This window comes from Heptranchias perlo, chromosome 2 (assembly GCF_035084215.1).
Source record: "Heptranchias perlo isolate sHepPer1 chromosome 2, sHepPer1.hap1, whole genome shotgun sequence".
In the NCBI taxonomy this organism is placed as follows: Eukaryota; Metazoa; Chordata; class Chondrichthyes; order Hexanchiformes; family Hexanchidae; genus Heptranchias; species Heptranchias perlo.
In genome coordinates, this window is record NC_090326.1 from 142150730 (window position 1) to 142170959 (window position 20230).

The 20230-nt window shown below is 42.1% G+C and overlaps 1 protein-coding gene across 1 annotated transcript in view; it reads right to left on the minus strand.

Moving 5' to 3' along the window:
- Positions 1-546: 546 nt before the first annotated feature.
- Positions 547-20230, minus strand: part of LOC137332424 (ATP-dependent 6-phosphofructokinase, platelet type-like) — a 114938-nt gene continuing 95254 nt past the window's right edge. Inside the window, exons 18-21 of the mRNA XM_067996250.1 lie at positions 10890-10951; positions 7043-7154; positions 4796-4917; positions 547-595 (exon numbers count right to left, since the gene is read on the minus strand). Coding sequence (XP_067852351.1) covers positions 547-595; positions 4796-4917; positions 7043-7154; positions 10890-10951 — 345 coding nt within the window. The remainder of the gene's footprint in view (positions 596-4795; positions 4918-7042; positions 7155-10889; positions 10952-20230) is intronic.

The window sequence follows — 20230 nt, forward strand, 5'->3', positions numbered from 1 at the left end:
TGCATATTTGGCTTGACTAAAAGCTTCCTGGCCTCAACTGTACTACATTACTCACATGACTAAATTCCAGTACTATCTTTAATACGCTAGTCCTGGGAACTGATTAATTGAACCCTCTCTTTGTCTAGGATTATTCTTTTCAGATTTTTGTGAAACGATAACAGTGTGTTAAGTGCTATGGTACAGGTCAACTCAGAGGATAACAGATTTTGTGCATTTAATTTTAAATGATTAAGATTTAATTTTAATGAATGCTATGCTTTACTAAGATCATTTTGTCAAATACAACCATGCTAAAATGAAAAATCACTAAGTAATGAAGGACAAAAGTATCTGAGCTGAGAGATTATGAAGTCCTTATGAACTGTCAGGGAGAATGGAAGGCTGTGGCCTTGCTGCTGATTTTGTCGTACAAAGATCTTTCAGAGGCCTTGACAATATTTTCTTTACAGAACTGCATGGCTGATATATCGACATGACAGTCATCGACGTATCACAGGGATATTCAGGGAACTACTAACTTTTGGGTCCAAGCCAGCAAAATCCTTATCCCTTCAAAGTCTGACCAACCAACATATGCAGGTTTAATGTTCCCCTAAAGGGACAAAATAGAATATGAAAGTAAACTAGCAAGAAATATAAAAACAGATTGTAAGAGCTTCTACAAGTATGTAAACAGGAAGAGAGTAGCAAAAGCAAATGCTGGTTCCCTGGAGGCTGAGACAGGAGAAATTATAATGGGGAATAAGGAAATGGCAGATACAAAATATTTGTTTAACGTATCTGTCTTCACAGTGGCAGACACAAAAAGCATACCAGAAATAGTGCAGAACCAAGGAGCTAATGAGAGTGAGGAACTTGAAGTAATTAATATCAGTAGAGAAAAAGTACTTGAGAAACTAATGGGACTAAAAGCAGATAAATCCCCTGGACCTGATGGCCTGCATCCTAGGGTTCTAAAAGAGATGGCTGCAGTGATCATGGATACATCGGTTATGATCTTCCAAAATTCCCTAGATTCTGGAACGGTCCCAGTGGACTGGAAGATAGCAAATGTAACCCCGCTATCCAAGAAAGGAAGGAGAGAGAAAATAGGGAACTACAGGCCAATTAGCCTGACATCAGTCGTTGGGAAAATGCTGGAATCCATTATTAAGGAAGTGGTGACAGGACACTTAGAACATCATAATACGATTAGGCAGAGTCAATATGGTTTGATGAAAGGGAAATCGTGTTTGACTAATTTATTAGAGTTTTTTGAGTATGTAACTAGCAGCATAGATAAAGGGGAACCAGTAGATGTAGTATATTTGGATTTTCAAAAGGCATTCGATATGGTGTCACATAAAAGGTTGTTACGCAAAATAAGGGCTCATGGGGTGGGGGGTAACATATTAGCGTGGATATAGGATTGGTTAACGGACAGAAGAGAGTAGGGATAAACAGGTCATTTTCAGGTCGTCAGACTGTAACTACTGTGGTGCTGCAAGGATCGGTGCTTGGGCCTCAGCTATTTACAATCTATATTAATGACTTGGATGAGTGTAATGTATCCAAGTTTGCTGATGATACAAAGCTAGGTGGGAAAGTAAATTGTGAGGAGGACACAAAGAGTCTGCAAAGGGATATAAACAGGTTAAGTGAGTAGGCAAGAAGATGGCAGATGGAGTATAATGTAGGGAAATGTGAGGTTATTCACTTTGGTAAGAAGAATAGAAAAGCAGATTATTTTTTAAAATGGTGAGAAACTATTAAATCTTGGTGTCCAGAGAGAACACAAAAAGTTAGCATGCAGGTACAACAAGCTATTAGGAAGGCAAATGGCATGTTGGCCTTTATTGCAAAGGGGTTGGAGTACAAGAGTAAGGAAGTCTTACTACAACTGTACAAGGCTTTGGTGACACCTCACCTGGAGTACTGCGTACAGTTTTGGTCTCCTTATCTAAAGAAGGATATACTTGCCTTAGAGGCGGTGCAACAAAGGTTTACTAGATTAATTCCTGGGATGGGAGGGTTGTCCTATAAGGAGAGGTTGAGTAGAATGGGCCTATACTCTCTGGAGCTTAGAATAATGAGAGAGGATCTTATTGAAACATATAAGATTCTGAGGGGGTTTGGCAGGGTAGAGGCTGAGAGGTTGTTACCCCTGGCTGGAGAGTTTAGAACTAGGGGGCATAGTCGCAGGATAAGAGGTCGGCCATTCAAGACTGAGATGAAGAGGAATTTCTTCACACAGAGGGTTGTGAATCATTGGAATTCTCTACCCAAGAGGGCTGTGGATGCTGAGTCATTGAGTATATTCAAGACTGAGATAGATAAATTTTCGGACTCTAGGGGAATCAAGGGATATCTGGATCGGGCAGGAAAGTGGAGTTGAGGTTGAAGATCAGCCATGATCTGATTGAATGGCGGAGCAGGCTTACGAGGCCGTATGGCCTACTCCCGCTCCTATTTCTTATGTACACCAGCAGATTTACTACCATTGCTTTGGTCAGAGTTGTCTTTACCAACAAATTTCATTTTAGTTATGCATCATCCAAGTAAGGTTACTATTGCAGTCTTGTCTGTACACATTGTTGTGGAGTAGGTATTCTGGACATTGTAAACGGTGACTTTGTTACCTCTAGACTTGACTATACCAATGCTCTCCTGGTCTTCCTCCATAAACTTGAGATCATCCAAAACTCTGCTGCCCGTATCCTACCTCGCACCAGGTCCTGTTCACCCATCACCACTGTGCTCGCTGACCTACAGTCCAGCAATGCCTCGACTTTAAAATTCTCATCCTTGTTTTCAAATCCTTTTATGGCTCTGCAATCTCCTCCAGCCCTACAACCCTCCGAGATCTCTGCGCCCCTCCAATTCTGGCCTCTTGCGCACCTCCGATTTTAAATCGCTCCACCATTGGCGGCCGTGTCTTCAGCTGCCTAGGCTCTAAGCTCTGGAATTGCCTCCCTAAAACACTCTGCCTCTCACTCCTCCTTTAAGACGCTCTTTAAAACCTACCTCTTTAACCAAGCGTTCGGTCACCTGCCTTAATATGTCCTTATATGGCTTGGTGTCAAATTTTGTTTGTTAACACTCTCATGAAGTGCCTTAAGACATTTTACTACGTTAAAGGCGCTATATAAATGCAAGTTATTGTTGGTTTGCTTCTGGAATAACTGTTTGAATAAAAACAGCTGGAGTTTATGTTTAAAATTGGAAACCAAGATGAAGGGCCATGGACTATAATATAGGACACTGCATAGTTTGAAAGGAGTGAAAAAGGAGGTATGTCAGGGATTTGGGGTGACAGCTGTTGAAAGGCCTCTTCCACATCTAGGATTCCATTGTCAACCAAATTTGGATTGCACAAATCCAAACAGATACTAGCGACAGTTTTTAAAAAAAATTCATTCATGGGATGTGGGCGTCGCTGGCGAGGCCAGCATTTATTACCCATCCCTAATTGCCCTTGAGAAGGTGGTGGTGAGCCGCCTTCTTGAACCGCTGCAGTCCGTGTGGTGAAGGTTCTCCCACAGTGCTGTTAGGAAGGGTGTTCCAGGATTTTGACACATGATTTGACAATTAAGGTTTGAACCTGGTGGAACCACCGTTTAGTGGGATATGATGTGTATCCATACTGTGGTCAGGAGTATTGTGCCAATATATTCACACATTTTATGCTGAGTTGTGCTAGTCAACATGCTGCCTTAAAGAAGCTCTCGGTACTGCTGACTGCCTAGCAAGATCTCAAACGTGTGCTGTCCAGTTGCCTAATGACCAGCCAATTACTATCCTCCTTGGGGTCTAAACAGCAGCAGCATACGGATAGCTGGTTCAGGTATTTGAATTCTAAGTCCTCAATACTATTGACGATTAACCAGTCAGCCTGATTCACAGCTGGAATCTGGAAGAGCAGGCCAATCATTGAAATTCTTCTTATTCAGTAGGATGGTCCTAGCTGAACAAGCAGCAGGAAGCTTACTAGTGCTGTGTGCTGGTAGGATGCTTGTAAGCACCAGCGGTATCATTGCACACATGTCCTGGCCCTTGCCAACTTGTACCCAAGTCCTCAGGACTTAGGTAAGTAGAGCATGTCCCTGCTGAGAGAATACACTCACTCCATATTGGGTAAATAAAAACTCTTCTTCTGCAGATTTCTCAGTAGCTTCATTTAGAGATGAAGTGTGCTACATGTCAGACAGCCCTGGCTGACAAACAACAAAAGTATGAGAGAGTGTGTATTAGGTGACACCATGCTTTAAAAGTCTGAAGAATGTAGTGGAAGAGAAAGGCAGCGGTGAAGAATTCCACCCTTTTAGATGAATTAAAGAATACAATGAGTCTCAATTTTAACAGTGGGGATGTAGGGAGGAGGAAAGCCATACAAGAGAGGGGAAAGTTCAGAGGAGCACAGTAGTAATTAATAACAACAAGAAAAGTTATGACACAGGGAAAGAAACAGCACAAGTAGGAGAGGAGGGAGGTGGTGGAGGCCAGAGCAGAGAAAAGCATCACTTTCTTCACAAGGTCACAATAACGACTTCCTCAAATCATTATGAAGGAAGCATCTTCAGCACTTCAATGGTTACCACCCAATTTAAAACATTTAATAAAGTGCTTAAAAATCTATTTGTGGAATAAATAGAAAAGTAATTGGGGAGTGCATTTAAAAAGATTCTGCACTCATTACAGATCCATTTAAAACTAAATTTGAAAGTACAAATTAACAAACTGGCCAAACAACATACTAAACAATAATATCTTGCATTTAATAACAAATTTCACAGAGTAATTACAAATCAATAACCTTAAAACTGTGATCCTATTACCTTGTCTGTAGGTTTCTTTTAGCTTCTTTGAAATCCACTGCATGGCTTTGGCAGAAATCTTGGTTCCAAAGTTCCTGTCAAATGGAGATGGTGACCCACCCTGGCAATTTTTAAAAACATGACACCAATCAATATTGTTTTGCGAGAGAAATTCTGTACAGAGTATGAAGACTCAGTCAGATTCCTTTTACTTCAGGCTTATTAAAGACTAAAACTTCATATTAAGAATTACTCACTGCACACAAATATTTTGACACTCTCCACCACGCCAACATTTCTACCCTCCTGAGTAAATAGGGAGGTTGTACGTATACTGCATCCTCCATATAGGTTTACTAAGATAAGTTATTTTTATTTTTCACTGCAAGTCCATTCCAGACAGTGGTTCTGAAAATCTCTTTCCAGATCTCCTACAATATCCAGCTTCCACTGGGCTAACAGGTTGAGTGCCTGATGCTTCTGTAGTCTGTGATTGAATCAAAGGTGTTTGTTGACTGGCTGATTCCTCCAGTTGATTACAGTATGGTTTTGTGTTGAAGTAGATACAAGGTGCCTCGTGTTTCAGCAAAGTATCCCACCCGGACCACTGGATTCTATGAGGCTTTTGTGAAATTTGCAGTAAGAACCACAATTCCTGACTAGGTTTTGCAACAACTTTGTTAAGGCCTGGCCATTGATCATTTGGCTCTCTCTTCACATTGCGATCCCTTGGTGTTGTCCTTTGTGCAATCCAAGATCTGTTGTCTGAAGAAATACAGAGCGACCAATTTTCCGCGTTTTCAGCTCTCCTGATACTTTGCAGTATTTGCCCAGAGGCTCGGAGGAGTTTTAGCTGCTCGTTTTTTCCGCATAATAGTCCACAATTATTTTGCACACTTCATCGTCTTTCGGATGGTCCCTTATTTCATAAAAGCACTGCTCTGTGATGGGAAGGCCCAGGATTATAAAATTTCATAAATACTGGTGCCTTCCTCAAAAGCATCTTTATAAGGTGCAGTTTGATTTTTAGGCAGAGTTTTTCAGGGATAAGTTTGAGCATTTGATTTGAGCTTTACAACGTATTCCCTTTCTATTTTAGTCAAGATTTTGGAATAGTTTTCAAATTTCTGCTTGAACGTCTGTCCTCCCAGAATCCATCATGTCAACTTTTGAGATTAAACCTAAATCCTAGTATTGATTTTCTTAATCCTTGAAAATTCTGTGGTGTTAGGTTTTTCTTTTTGTTAACGTCCCCATAAAAATTGCTTGCGTACCTAATTATACCCAAGGCAAAACAGGTTCTTATTTGGTTCTGTGAGGTTTTTTCCCCCTGGTCTACGTATAAACTGATTCAGGAACCGCAGTAACATCCATTTTGATGGTTTAGCTTCCAGATGGTTGTCCATAATCTAATTCTTTTCCCAATATTACAATACCTTCAGGAAAAATAAAACTTAAATCGCTTCACATATTTCTCATAAAACAGCTCGTTTTACAAACATTTGCATTATTTCCCTTCTTTGAGCATTTCCAACATGGGCCACTTCACTGATGTTCTGGTTTTGTTCTTGGCTTCATTGATCTTTTCAAAAGCCCCATCTAGTTTCAGAACTCTTTTTGTGCAGGTTTATCTGAAATGACACCTTTGTTCACAAGCTCAACGGAAGAATACAATAATATCCAGCCAAACTTTCTCAGTCTGAGATATTAATTCTCATGCCCGAAAATAAAATTCCTTGATCAGCTGAGTTGCAGGACAACGTATTCACAAGTCTACTACTTAGGTCAGCCTCCCACCAATCTACTGAAGCTTTATTTTCTCCTTTCCTTTTAGGGTGTTTTATTTTCTTTGTTAGGGCGACTGGTGTATTTTCATGTCATACCCTGTATAAAGATTCAGTCAGATTCCTGTTACTTTCATATAACAGGTTTATTAAGTGAAGGTCACAAAGAATTATTCACAGCACGTAATGACATTCAGACTCCCTCTCCTGTCTCCACTGGGAGGTCATGCCTGCTTTCTTAGAAGTGGTAGTTAATGTTACACAGAAGATTAAAATGTGACAACCAAAAAGATCACACAGTGGTAAATGTGGAATAGCGTAACTGAAGATGCACTGTGTTATTGGCATCATTCATCAGAACTGCAATTCACTGTTAAAATGAAGGACTTTGTTGAAAACAAGAAAGCAATTTTGAGAATACCAGCCTAATTTTCTGCATCACGACCTAATTCATATTTTTACCTGTTGCATGTGACCCAGAACATTTTTCCGGCAGTCAAACACACCCCTCCCTTCTTCGCTGTATAACTGGTAGATGAAGTCCGTTGTGTAATTCTCACTGCAGTTTTCATTTCTGTAACATATGCAACAAGAAAGGTGAAAGATGGCAATGGGCATTTTCTTCCCTCAACTTTAATTCTAATTCAAACTCTAATTTTTTTATGCCTCAGCCCAAACATGGAACAACATTCTGTATTTCACCAGTGACTTCCCCCCACCCAATATTTCTCATACCTGTGGCCTCTCTGGATGAGGCCAAATTGGGGATAGTTTTAAGTTGTAGGTCTATGCCCACTGGGAACTGAATTGAGACATTCCAAACTCATTTCACATCGGACCATCGCTAGTACTATCTTAATGAGGCCGGCGGCAGGACCACGACAAATTGTTCCGTCGGCCTCATTAGGATAGTACAGGTGATGGTCCCATGTGAAATGAGTTTGGGAAGTCTCAGTTCAGTTCCCAGTGGGTCCTATGTGAATTTCTCTGCTCTTCTTCAAATAGTGCAACGGGATTGTTAATATTCAGCTGAACAAGCAGATGGCCTCAGTTTAATGTCTCCTGTGAAGAACTGCACCTGCAAAAATGCAACACTCCCTCAGTATTGCAATCGAGAGTCAACCTAAATTATGTGCTCAAGTCCTGGAGTGGGGCTTGAACCCACAACCTTCTAACTCAGACAAGTGTGCTACCCAGTTAAACTAAAGTATCTAGAATTATTAGATAAATGTTAGTGTACCTCTTCATTTACTTTCCTGGCAGTAAAATGCATGACAAGTAACAACATTTGCACATTTTGTTGAACCCTTTTGCAAATGAACTAGAAACAATATCTGACAGCTATACAGAAATGCAGCAAAGGATGCACTTTAGCAACACTGTTTCATAAGGGTCAGTATGACATATCTTGTGATCAGTCCATGAAGTGTTAAAGTGCCTCCTAAACAAAGTGCACCGCATCAATCACAATGTATCAGTGTTAAAGTGAGCAATTACTCGTTAAAAAGAAATACCGTGCCAATTTTAAACCTCCTTACTCTGGTGAACAAAGCAGAATTGCAGAGTTATCACAACAAATGCAGCGCCCAATATTATGAAAAGAATTACTTGTGAATAAATCTGAACTATTTTAGCTTCAAAGGTCTGGTATTTACCATCTTTCTGAGTAGACAAGAAAATGTAGAGGGCATCCCACGTGGTCTCCATTGGGTGTACCAACTTGAACAAAGATCCACTTTTACATCCGTGGGATAGTCATGAAGCCTGCTATAATCAGTTTGTTACAGGTCGGACTTTCTCTCGACAATTCTAATTATTGGTCACAGCAAAAAGACAGTTTCCAGAAGCAGACAAGTTGTCTCCTATGAACCAAAACCTACATTCTTTATTTCTGAGTGGGATCTTGTTCAAGGGACAATTATCCCTTAATTATGGTACACCCAATGGAGACCACATGGGATGCCCTCTACATTCTCTTAACAACTCAGAAAAGGTGGTAAATGCCAGACCATTGAAGCTAAAATAGTTCAGATTTATTCACAAGTAAATTAAGTACGTTGATAGTGGGGGATTCGGCATTACCATCGCCGAGACCCCATCAACATCCTGGGGGTCACCAATGACCAGAAACTAAACTGGACCAGCCACAAAATCCTGTAGCTACAAGAGCAGGTCAGAGGCTGGGTATTCTGTGGCAACTGACTCACCTCCTGACTCCCCAAAGCCTCGTCACCATCTACAAGGCACAAGTCAGGAGTGTGATGGAATACTCTCCACTTGCCTGGATGAGTGCAGCTCCAACACTCAAGAAGCTCAACACCATCCAGGATAAAGCAGCCCGCTTGATTGGCACCCCATCTACCACCCTAAACATTCCCTCCCTTCAACACTGGCGCACTGTGACTGCAGTATGTACAGTCCACAGGATGCACTGCAGCAACTCGCCAAGGCTTCTTCGACAGCACCTCCCAAACCCGCGACCTCTACCACCCAAAAGGACAAGGGCAGCAGGCACATGGGAACGCCACCACCTGCACGTTCTCCTCCAAGTAACACACCATCCCGACTTGGAAATATATCGCTGTTCGTTCATCGTCGTTGGGGCAAAATCCTGGAACTCCCTTCCGAACAGCGCTGTGGGAGAACCTTCACCACACGGACTGCAGCGGTTCAAGAAGGCGGCTCATCACCATCTTCTCAAGGGCAATTAGGGATGGGCAATAAATGCTGGCCTAGCCAGCGACGCCCACATCCCATGAACGAATAAAAAGAAAGCAGCAAGATGGTGATAGCATAAATAGAAGCCATCCAACATGAGGCTTCATGGTATTCCCCTGCAATGTATCGGGCTTACAGATGTAAAAAAAATTAACCCCACCCCAGTACCATATCGGCACTGCATAGAGGCAAAATGTTGATCAGAGTTTACCCCATTAATAGAAGACCAGTCACATCAGTCCATTCTTTCACAATACTGTTGTGGACTCAAATCATTGAGCCAGCCATACTTATTGAAGCACTTGATGTACCAGGTGTCCTGTGGGAATCCCCTGGGCTCAAGCTACCTCCAGAAGGGTTTCCTGACCTACAACGGAGGTAATGATGTGGAAGACCGTACCTATAGTTCAGTGAAAATGTCAGCACTCCACAAGCATTCCTGCAATGACCCCTTTGATCTATGACCACTTCTTAGGACATTACAGGGTTTTGATAGGGCAAATTAGGCTCTTACAAATGATATCTTTTTAATCCCATGTTTTGAAAATTAAGAACATTCCCACACCTTCCAGATTTCCCTACACGCCTCAGAGAACCCCTAGCCCCTCAGTGACCATTTTAAATTCATAACTCCTCAACTAGAGGAAACAGTTATTTCCTATCCACCCCATCAAAACTTTTAAATATCCTCATATTATGAGGCTAGCAATTTAAAGTAATACTTTGGTTTATTTCCAAATATATCCATTTATAAAAATGTGAGCAGATTATCAAACTTAGTTAATATTCAGGTTTTTATTTTCCAACACAGTCACTGAACACATCATCGCTTTACAATGCTCTGTACAACTCACGATAAGGATTTGGTAAAAAAAATATTGAAGTTAAGATATTGGCCCAGATTTTGCTGGAGCAGGGCATCTCGTGGCGTGCCCCCTTAGTTAGACTTTGTCCCTCACCCTTCAGCTCAAAAAATTATTGGGCCGCAAATTGCTGGAAGTGCGAGCTGATAACAGGGTGGCGAGGTCAACACAGCATCGGGGACCTTGGTGAACGACGGGACCAATGGGTTTAAGGATTGAAAAAGAAACAAAGAGAATTAGAATCAAATCAGGTACAGAAAGAAAATTGGAGAGGGAATGAAAGATTGGATTAAGAGAGCAAAAATGAGACAAAGGAAAAGAAAAAAAAATTTAAATTAAAAATGTTAAAAATTTCTAAAAACAGTTTACTACCTGCAGGAATAGGACTCCACAGTTTCAGCTGTTCCCTTTCTGGACCGGGGAGGTTGATTGGAATTGCAAGAACATAAATCTCATCATTAAAAGGGTCCGAATGCTGTAAAGTACCAGCCCCAAATTTCTGTGGCGAGTTTATTAATGCGCGAATGCATCAATTTTTTAAAACTCATGGGGAGGTTGACGGTGAGCTCTCGTTTTCGCGAGGCTAATGGCAGAGTGGCCCAAACCGTCCAGCAATTTGTGGCAATTCACAACTCACAGGGTATCTCATCCTCACCACAATTGCAGCACGCGCATTAAAGTCGCCGTTACTTTGCCAGCAAATTCTGGCCCATTGATGCAATTCTCACCTGAGCACCAAACCCCGCTGGATGGTTGTTTTCATCTTTGCTGTCAAGTGTTCTACGTTGGACTGAAAAACAAAAATGATATACATAAGACAATTATCACATTTTAGGATTTTTTTTTAAAACCACTTTTCCACAGAAACAATCTAGAAAAAAAGTTACTTTTAATGTTGGACTTTTAAAGCAGAGTATTCACACACGTTTAGGAGAAGGAAAAAAAGACACCTCGATGACAAAGTAGTTAATGTGTTAATAGAACCTGTTTTTCCCAAAGGCTGTAAACAGTAAACAATTAATTAGCTTGTCTTGGTAATTGATAAATATCTCACAAACATTGTTTTGGGTCCTGAGTGCTCAGTAGGGGATACAGTAGGTCTTCGCTTCCAGATATAAACATAGAGAGACAGTGACACAGACTGTCAGTCAGGACCATTTATAACCTGTGAGCAGGTTATAAATTATTTTACTCAAGACAAGTAAGATAACCCAGTGATGTGGGGAAGTGTAGTGATGTTCATTATTTTGTAATAAGTTGTACAGTTTGAAGTACATGAAGCCAATCATAACTGTTGTTCTGTATGTTCACATGCTGTAAAATAAAGCAGCTTAACAATTCGTATCTAGCCTCGTCTCGCCAAATGTTTGTTTAGTCCGCCTTCGGAAAGATTGAAGGAACACACGGGTAAAAGACATAGGGGCCATTCAGCCCCTCGAGCCTGTCCCTCCATTCAATTAGATCATGGCTGATCTGTATCTTAATTCCATTTACCTGCCTTGGTTCCATACCTGTTAACACTCTTACCCAATAAAAATCTATGGATATTCATTTCAGGTCACAAGGGCATAGTATTATTACACCCCTGGGTTACGCTGCTGTATGGTTAGATTTTGGGCAGGACAAACACACCTCGAAATGGAAGATGCTCAAGCCACTAACGGGAGTGATTACCACCATTGTCTCAGAGAACATAAAAGACAAAGCCCTAAACTCGTAGTGCTAATGTCTTACACTATAGAGCAGCAATAGTTGGGAAAATTAGTCAATAAAAAGGGTAACAATTCTGTAGTAATGGACTGTATGAAATAGGATAAATAAATATCCCTCATCTATACTGGAAGCTTGGGTCTGGTGCTCAACTGTGAAGCACAATGGGGCTTTTTGCTACATTAAAAAGGTGCTATTGTAGCAGCACAGGCCCGAAAGCACATCAATTTATCTATTGTGAACCTCACTTCGACAAGTTGAAACATTTTTGTCAGATCATGAGTTTCATAGACATCTTTTCCTTTCCAGAAATGTCCATCCAAAAAGCTCTAAACAAGAATCACAAACTGCGTGGCTGAAGTAGGACATATTGCCATGATGATTCTCCCCATTATAAGTCCGTAAGAGATGGGAGCAGGAGTAGGCCATTTAGCCCCTCGAGCCTGCTCCACCATTTAATGAGATCATGGCTGATCTGATTTTTACCTCAACTCCACTTTTCCACCCTTTCCCCATATCCTTTGACTCCCTTGCTAGTCAAAAATTTGTCTAACTCAGCCTTGAATGTATTCAATGACTCAGCCTCCACAGCTTTTTGGGGTAAAGAATTCCAAAGATTCACGACCCTCTGGGAGAAGAAATTCCTCCTTATTTCCGTCTTAAACGGGCGACCCCTTATTCTGAAACTATGCCCCCAGTTTTAGATTCCCCCATGAGGGGTAACATCCTCTCAGCATCTACCCTATTGAGTCCCCTCAGAATCTTGTATGTTTCAATAAGATATCCTCTCATTCTTCTAAAGTCCAATGACTATAGACCCAGCCTGTTCAATCTTCCCTCACAAGACAACCCTTCCATACCCGGAATCAACCTAGTGAACCTTCTCTGAACTGCCTCCAATGCAAGTATGACCTTCTTTAAATAAGGGCACCAGAACTGTATGCAGTACCATTAATACTATCTTCATATCCAAATCTTGAAGAGAATCAGTGACATATCTAGCAATACAAGGTACCAAAAAGGTCAACGGTAGCACCACATTTCAAATGCTCCAGTCCTTTTTCTCACCACTAGCTTTAAATATCCAGCTCTGCACAAAATACAAAACATACTAACATGTCTCAACTTCCAAATTTTAATTAGATCTATGACAACTTTCCATGCTATCCCAATTCCTGTTTTAATTTTCTTTCAGCAATAATCATCTACATAGATCCAAAATTGTCCAAGCTTTGCCATTTTCTACAATAGTCAATTTGCCACACTGTCTACTTATATGATTCTTGTCTTATTTAGTTTAAGGAGTTTCTCCTTAGTCTCTTGCAACACTTTAGTGTTGAGTTCCTGCTTCACTGTTGCCAATGAAATACATCAATCAACATTGTAGAGACTACAGACTTTCCTTTCTCCAATGCTAACTCCTGGTTCTGTCTCCATGGGGTGAATTTTAACTGCGAGCCAGGAAGGGTGTGTGTGTTGGGGGGAGGGGGGCGGGGGAGGAGGAGGAGATGATGTCTGGGTGCAAAAACTGGAAGGTAAATGGGTGGGTCACGATCGAATGAGGCCAATCAATTGCACTTCTGGGTTTCGCGCCCAACAGCCAGCCTGATTGACAGGCTGGTGGGCGGGCAGGCAGGAAGGCCTGCTGCAGTAGGCTGCAGCTGGGGATCGGAGGGAGAGTACCTCAAATATCTCAATGAGGTACAATGCCCTTTTGAGTATTGGCCTGCCAGCTTTAAGTGGAGGCGGAACTTTCTGGTGAATGCTCTCCACACGCACACAGACCTGAATGGGTTAAACGCAGGTCTGTGTGCAGGTGTGTTGGAGCCGGGATGATGCTCCACTCTGAAAACAGAGTATTTTACTCCTCATCCACCTCCAACCCACCCGTTCTTGGGGGTTAAATTTAGCCCCATGTGTTTGTTTCAGTGTTTCTGATGATCATTTCACTATAAGGGTTAGAGACAGGATTCATACAATGCATCTTTAGCCATAACCCCTTTCCTATTTCAACTGTCCCATTTGCATTCAAAGTAGACAAGTCACCGGTCCAGAAGAGATGCATCCTAGGTTGCTGAGGGAAGCTAGTGGTGATAGAAATGGCAGCGGCTTGGGCCATAATCTTCCAATCCTCCTTAGATATGGGGGCGGTGCCAGAGGACTGGAGGATTGCAAATGGTGTGCCCCTGTTCAAAAAAGGGAGAGGGATAAACCCGGCAACTACAGGCCAGTCAGCCTAACGTCGGTTGTGGGGAAACTTTCAAAGACAACAATCCAAGAAAAAATTGTCACTTGGAAAAATATGGGTTAAAAAATGACAGCCAGCATGGATTTGTTAAAGGCAAATTATGTTTGACTAACTTGATTGAGTTCTTTGATGAAGTAATGGAGTTAGTGTGGTTGATGTGTATATGGACTTTCGAATGAAGTTTGATAAAGTACCACATAATAGATTTATTAGCAAAATTGAAGCCCATGTAATTAAAGGGGCAGTGGCAGTGTGAATATGAAATTGGCTAAGGGACAGAAAGCTGAGTGTAGTGGTGAACGATTGTTTTTCAAACTGGAGAGAAGTATACAGTGGTATCCCTCAGGGGTCGGTATTAGGACCACTGCTCTTTTTGATATATATTAATTACCTTGATCTGAGTTTGCAGATGACAGGAAACTCGGAAATGTAGTAAACTGTAAATGTAGGAGGATAGTAACAGACTTCAGAAGGACTGGTGAAATGGACAGATACATGGCAGATGAAATTTAACACTGAGAAGTTCTGGCTGGGGCGGAGATCGCTACTTGCAGAAGGTGAGTATTGAATAGAATATCAGGGCCAGAGTGATCTCCTGGACTAGTTTTGATCGCCTGGGGGGTGGGGGGAGGGTCGGAGAGGAATTTCCCAGATTTTTTTCCCTAAATTAGCCTGGGTTTTTAAAATCAGGTTTTTCACCTCTCGCAGGAGATCGCATGGCTTTGGGTGGGATGGGGAGTGTATATATTGTGATGCACAAGATATCACAATTGTGTGGGACAGGCTGGAAGGACCAGACTGTCTTTTCCTGTCCATCATTGCTCGTATGTTCGTAAGTGTGAAGTGATGTATTTTGGTAGGAAGAATGAGGAAGGCAATATAAACTCCGCAAAGGAGTCTGCCACATGGCTATATCATCTCCTGGAGGTCAACCTGTAGATAACTTGTACCCACAAGCATGAAGGCCAGCAATGCATTAACGTGTATGCCACTGGGTCCTTCCATGTTACCACACATGTATCAAACAAGTAACAAATTTGCAAAGGACAAGAAGTTCATCACATTCTCTATGGAAAGGAGTCAACAAATTGACAGAACACAGACCTTTTCCCCTAGTGGCACAGTTCCCAAGAGTGCAGAACATCTCAGGTAGCATCGCTGTATCTAAGAGACCATTAAGCCTGTCTGCCCCTTCTTAAAAGGCAAGCTGCACCGCTACCCACTGGGGAGGAAATGCTGTTGTCAAACAAGGCAACCCTACTTACACACATCTCATGCAGCAGTCCCTCCAGTCTGCCAGCCAAAGTAAGGGGGGGGGGGCGAGGAGGGGGAGGAAGAAGGGTACTGCATTGCTCCATCATTTGCTTACAAACTCCATTTCACACCTCTACACTGGGTTCCTTCCTTGACAAAGGCAGACAAATACTTCAATCCATTCTGAATTTTTATAAAGGCTGAACTGATATGCAACCACTTGGATTTCAGTTGGCACATAGTGTCAAATTTGAGCTGCTAGCCAAATCTTCCACATGCCTCATTAGGTTAGCTCATCCTAGTTATTCAAAAGATTTGACCCTGCAAAACTGTACAGTCAGTTCAGTAAGCCATGAGCCAGCTCTACATTAGCAGCCAGCTCTACCTGGCATACTTTTACTGGAGCACAAAATCAGGGCAATAGCATAATCAAGAAACACTAAGAACACTTCCACATTAATAAGCACAATTTTTCTATCAACTGCTGGATATTCACCAACATCTTTTGTCCCTCTACCAGAAAGAACGCCAGCTTGTTCCTTGGAAAGCTCCATTTATTCTATTAGTTTTAAGTGCTCTGCAATCACTGTAAGAAGGATCTTGTTAAAGCAACTGATAAAACTTAATGCTCTATAATTACTGCACATCACAGCACACTAGCCTGGTAAAAAAGAAAACATTTCTTCATCCTGTACCAATCAAGTACTCTTGCTCCTTGGAGCTTTCAGGATGGTGTGTGACTTGGAGGGGAACTTGGAGGTGGTGTGTTCCCATGCATCTATTGCCCTTGCCCCAGTCCATCACCGGCATCTCCACATCTTGTCCTTCTAGGTGGTGGAGGTTGCAGGTTTGAGAGCTGCTGCCTTGGTGAGTTGCTGCAGTGCATCCTGTAGATAATACATACTGCAATCACAGTATGTGGAGGGGGTGGATGTTTAGGCTAGTGGATGATGTGCCGATCAAGCGGGCTGCTTTGTCCTGGATGGTGTCGAGCTTCTTGAGTGTTGTTGCAGCTGCACTCATCCAGGCAAGTAGAGAGTATTCCATCACACTCCTGACTTGTGCCTTGTAGGTAGTGGAGGGGCTTTGGGGAGTCAGGAGGTGAGCCAATCGCCTCAGAATACCCAGCCTGACCAGCTCCAGTAGACATGGCATTTATGTAGCTGTGTTTCATGCTTTAAATGACTTATCTGAGGGGTCGCCACAGAGTTATGAAGCAGTCCTTGCCCGCATGCAGCAAGACCTGGACAACATTCAGGCTTGGGCTGATAAGTGGCAAGTAACATTTCCGCCACCAAGTGCCAGGCAATGACCATCTCCAACAAGAGAGAGTCTAACTACCTCCTTGACATTCAACGGCATTACCGTCGCCGAGTCCCTCACCATCAAAATCCTGGGGGTCTCCATTAACCAGAAACTTAACTGGACCAGCCATATAAATACTGTGGCTACAAGAGCAGGTCAGAGGCTGGATATTCTGCAGCGAACGACTCACCTCCTGACTCCCCAAAGCCTTTCCACCATCTACAAGGCACAAGTCAGGAGTGTGATGGAATACTCTCCACTTGCCTGGATGAGTGCAGCTCCAACAACACTCAAGAAGCTCGACACCATCCAGGACAAGCCCGCTTGGTTGGCACCCCATTCACCAGCCTAAACATTCACTCCGTTCACCACCGGTACACAGTGGCTGCAGTGTGTACCATCCACAGGATGCACTGCAGCAACTCGCCAAGGCTTCTGCAACAGCACCTCCCAAACCTGCGACCTCTACCACTTGGAATGACAAGGGCAGCAGGCACATGGGAACACCACCACCTGCACGTTCCCCTCCAAGTCACACACCATCCCAACTTGGAAATATATCACCGTTCCTTCATCGTCGCCGGGTCAAAATCCTGGAACTCCCCACCTAACAGCACTGTGGGAGAACCGTCACCACACGGACTGCAGCGGCTCAAGAAGGCGGCTCACCACCACCTTCTCAAGGGCAATTAGGGACGGGCAATAAATGCTGGCCTTGCCAGCGACGCCCACATCACATGAACGAATAAAAAAAATCATTTCGGGATAGCTCTTTGGTATCAAATCCATGCCAGAGATGTTGCTGTGATACCACAGATTTGCTGCCAGTTAGTCTCATTACATCTATTCTCTAAGATTTCATAAAGTAGTGATGTATAACACACTATTTACAACATTAGTATCACTGGAGACATAGGATCATAAAATTATAGAAAGGTTACAGCACGGAAGGAGGCCATTCAGCCCATCGAGTCCACGCCGGCTCTATGCAAGAGCAATCCAGCTGGTCTCACTCCCCCACCTTACCCCCGTAGCCCTGTAAATTTTTTCCTTTCAAGTACTTATCCAGTTCCCTTTTGAAGGCCATGATTGAATCTGCCTCCACCGTCCCCTCAGGCAGTGCATTCCAGATCCTAACCACTCGCTGTGTAAAAAAGTTTTTCCTCATGTTACCTTTGGTTTTTTTGCCAATCACCTTAATTCTATGTCCTCTGGTTCTTGACCCTTCCGCCAATGGGAACAGTTTCTCTCTATCAACTCTGTCTAGACCCTTCAAGATTTTGAATACCTCTATCAAATCCCCTCACCACCTCCTCTGTTCCAAGGAGAACAACCCCAGCTTCTCCAGTCTATCCACAGAACTAAAGTCCCTCATCTCTGAAATCATTCTAGTAAATCTCTTCTGCATCCTCTCTAAGGCCTTCACATCTTTCCTAAAGCGCATGCCCAGAACCGGACACAAAACTCCAGATTCATCATGACTTCCATACTTTTGTACTCTATGCCTCCCCAGGATCCCGTATGCTTTTTTAAAAAATCACTTTCTCATCCTGCCCTGCCACCTTCAATGATTTGTGCACATATACCCCCAGATCTCTCTGTTCCTGTACCCCTTTTAGAGTTGTGCCCTCTAGGTTATATTGCCTCTCCTCGTTCTTCCTACCAAAATGTATCACTTTGCATTTTTCTGTGTTAAATTTCATCCGCCACGTGTCCGCCTGTCTATATCCTCTTGAAGTCTATCACTATCCTCGTCACTGTTTACTACCCTTCCAAGTTTCATCCGCAAATTTTGAAAATGTCCCCTGTACACCCAAGTCCAAGTCATTAATAAATATTAAGAAAAGCAGTGATCCCAGCACCGACCCCTGGGGAACACCACCGTACACTTCCCTCCAGTCCGAAAAACAACCGTTCACTACTCCTCTCTGCTTTCTGTCCCTTAGCCAATTCTGTATCCATGTTGCTACTGCCCCCTTTATTCCATGGGCTGCAATCTTGATGATAAACCTACCGTACAGTAGGCCTAACATTCCAGAACTTAGTTTAAAAAGAAAACTTACTGCAAAAATTGGCAAAGATTTTGTGGAAGAAACCAATCAAAAGAAATGTATAAAAAAGGAGCCTGGCCTGGCACGGGGTGGAGGGGAGGGGGCAGGGCAGTGGATGATTAGCATGCAAACTGGTACATTGTTGTGATTACAAACCCATAGTCGAGAAAAATTCAATTAAAGCTTCGGTATCCTACTACAATGCTATTATATCTATTTGAACAAGTATTCTCCATGATTTAATAATTCCATTGTATGTTTAAAATACTAAATTAACAAAGCATGGACAATGTAAACTCAGCTGTAGCCTTAGCAACAAAGCTTCTAAAATATATTAATAAATTCAGCTTCTGTGAGAACTTACAAAATCACCCAGCATAAGGAGATCATTTCCCTGGATCTACTGGCAGTCTAAAGGTTGCTTTATCTTTTAAAATTGAGCCTGTATGATCAACTTGGAGCTAATGTTTCAAATTCTTCAAAATTAAAGTATAGTGTAAATGTCTACAGTGTTCTCCTCCAATAGTTAAAAAGGAGTATACTTTCAAGTAAACTAATTTCCATTATTTATTGCTGCTCATCTTTCTATCCTACCACTAGGTGGCACTAATTGGTACAGGATGAAGAAACGTTCCATTTTATAAGGAGATGCTTCATTTCACTCCTGCCAGTTTTACCAACTTAGGCACTGGAGAGTATGCAACATTTAGTCAATTTCTGAAAACCATAGCATGTTAAGAATTCTGGTACAACAAATGGTAAATGTTATTGTACTGTACAAAGAAAATGAGAAAATGCAATCCAACTATGGATAACTAAGAAAGCAACACTACATGGTCTGAGGAGAAACTTCAAAAACCAAACTTGATTGAACTCAGAAAGGATAAAATGCCATGAGGTATGGATAATGTCAGCAGATTTTAAACACTAATCACAGAACCAGAGGATACAGAATAAGCAAGCTTCAAAGACTACACAGATTAAACTCCTCCTCTTCCACAGGCAAGTGAAGCAGATATATAGAATTGAGTCCTAAAGCACTTAATGATATATTGACTGATTAACTCTTAAAAGAAGCTGGATCAATATCTTAAGAACAGGAGTGGAAAGTAAACATAGGTGTAGTGAAGAAAAAGATTACACGTTTCTTTTTCCAAAAGCAAACCTGAAGTAATTCCCCTTCATGAATACACCAGTTGCAGCAGTACAACTGAAATTTGTTTAGATACCGTCAAAAATTGAGAGTTTGTTAAATAATGGAATATTTTCAATATTTCTGTAGGAGGGAGGTATATCACAACACTGACATCCAAAACTTTCTCTGGCTGGTCCTGTTTGTATTCTGCAATAGTGACAAGGGCAAAGCAATAACCAAATTCCTTATTTAGAAACAGGTCTTAAATGGAACTGATTCTTTCCATGATGTTCTCCATGTATTTCAAACAACGCACTGATGTGGCAACAGCTATTGAAACAAGGATACACTTAGTCTATTTTTAAC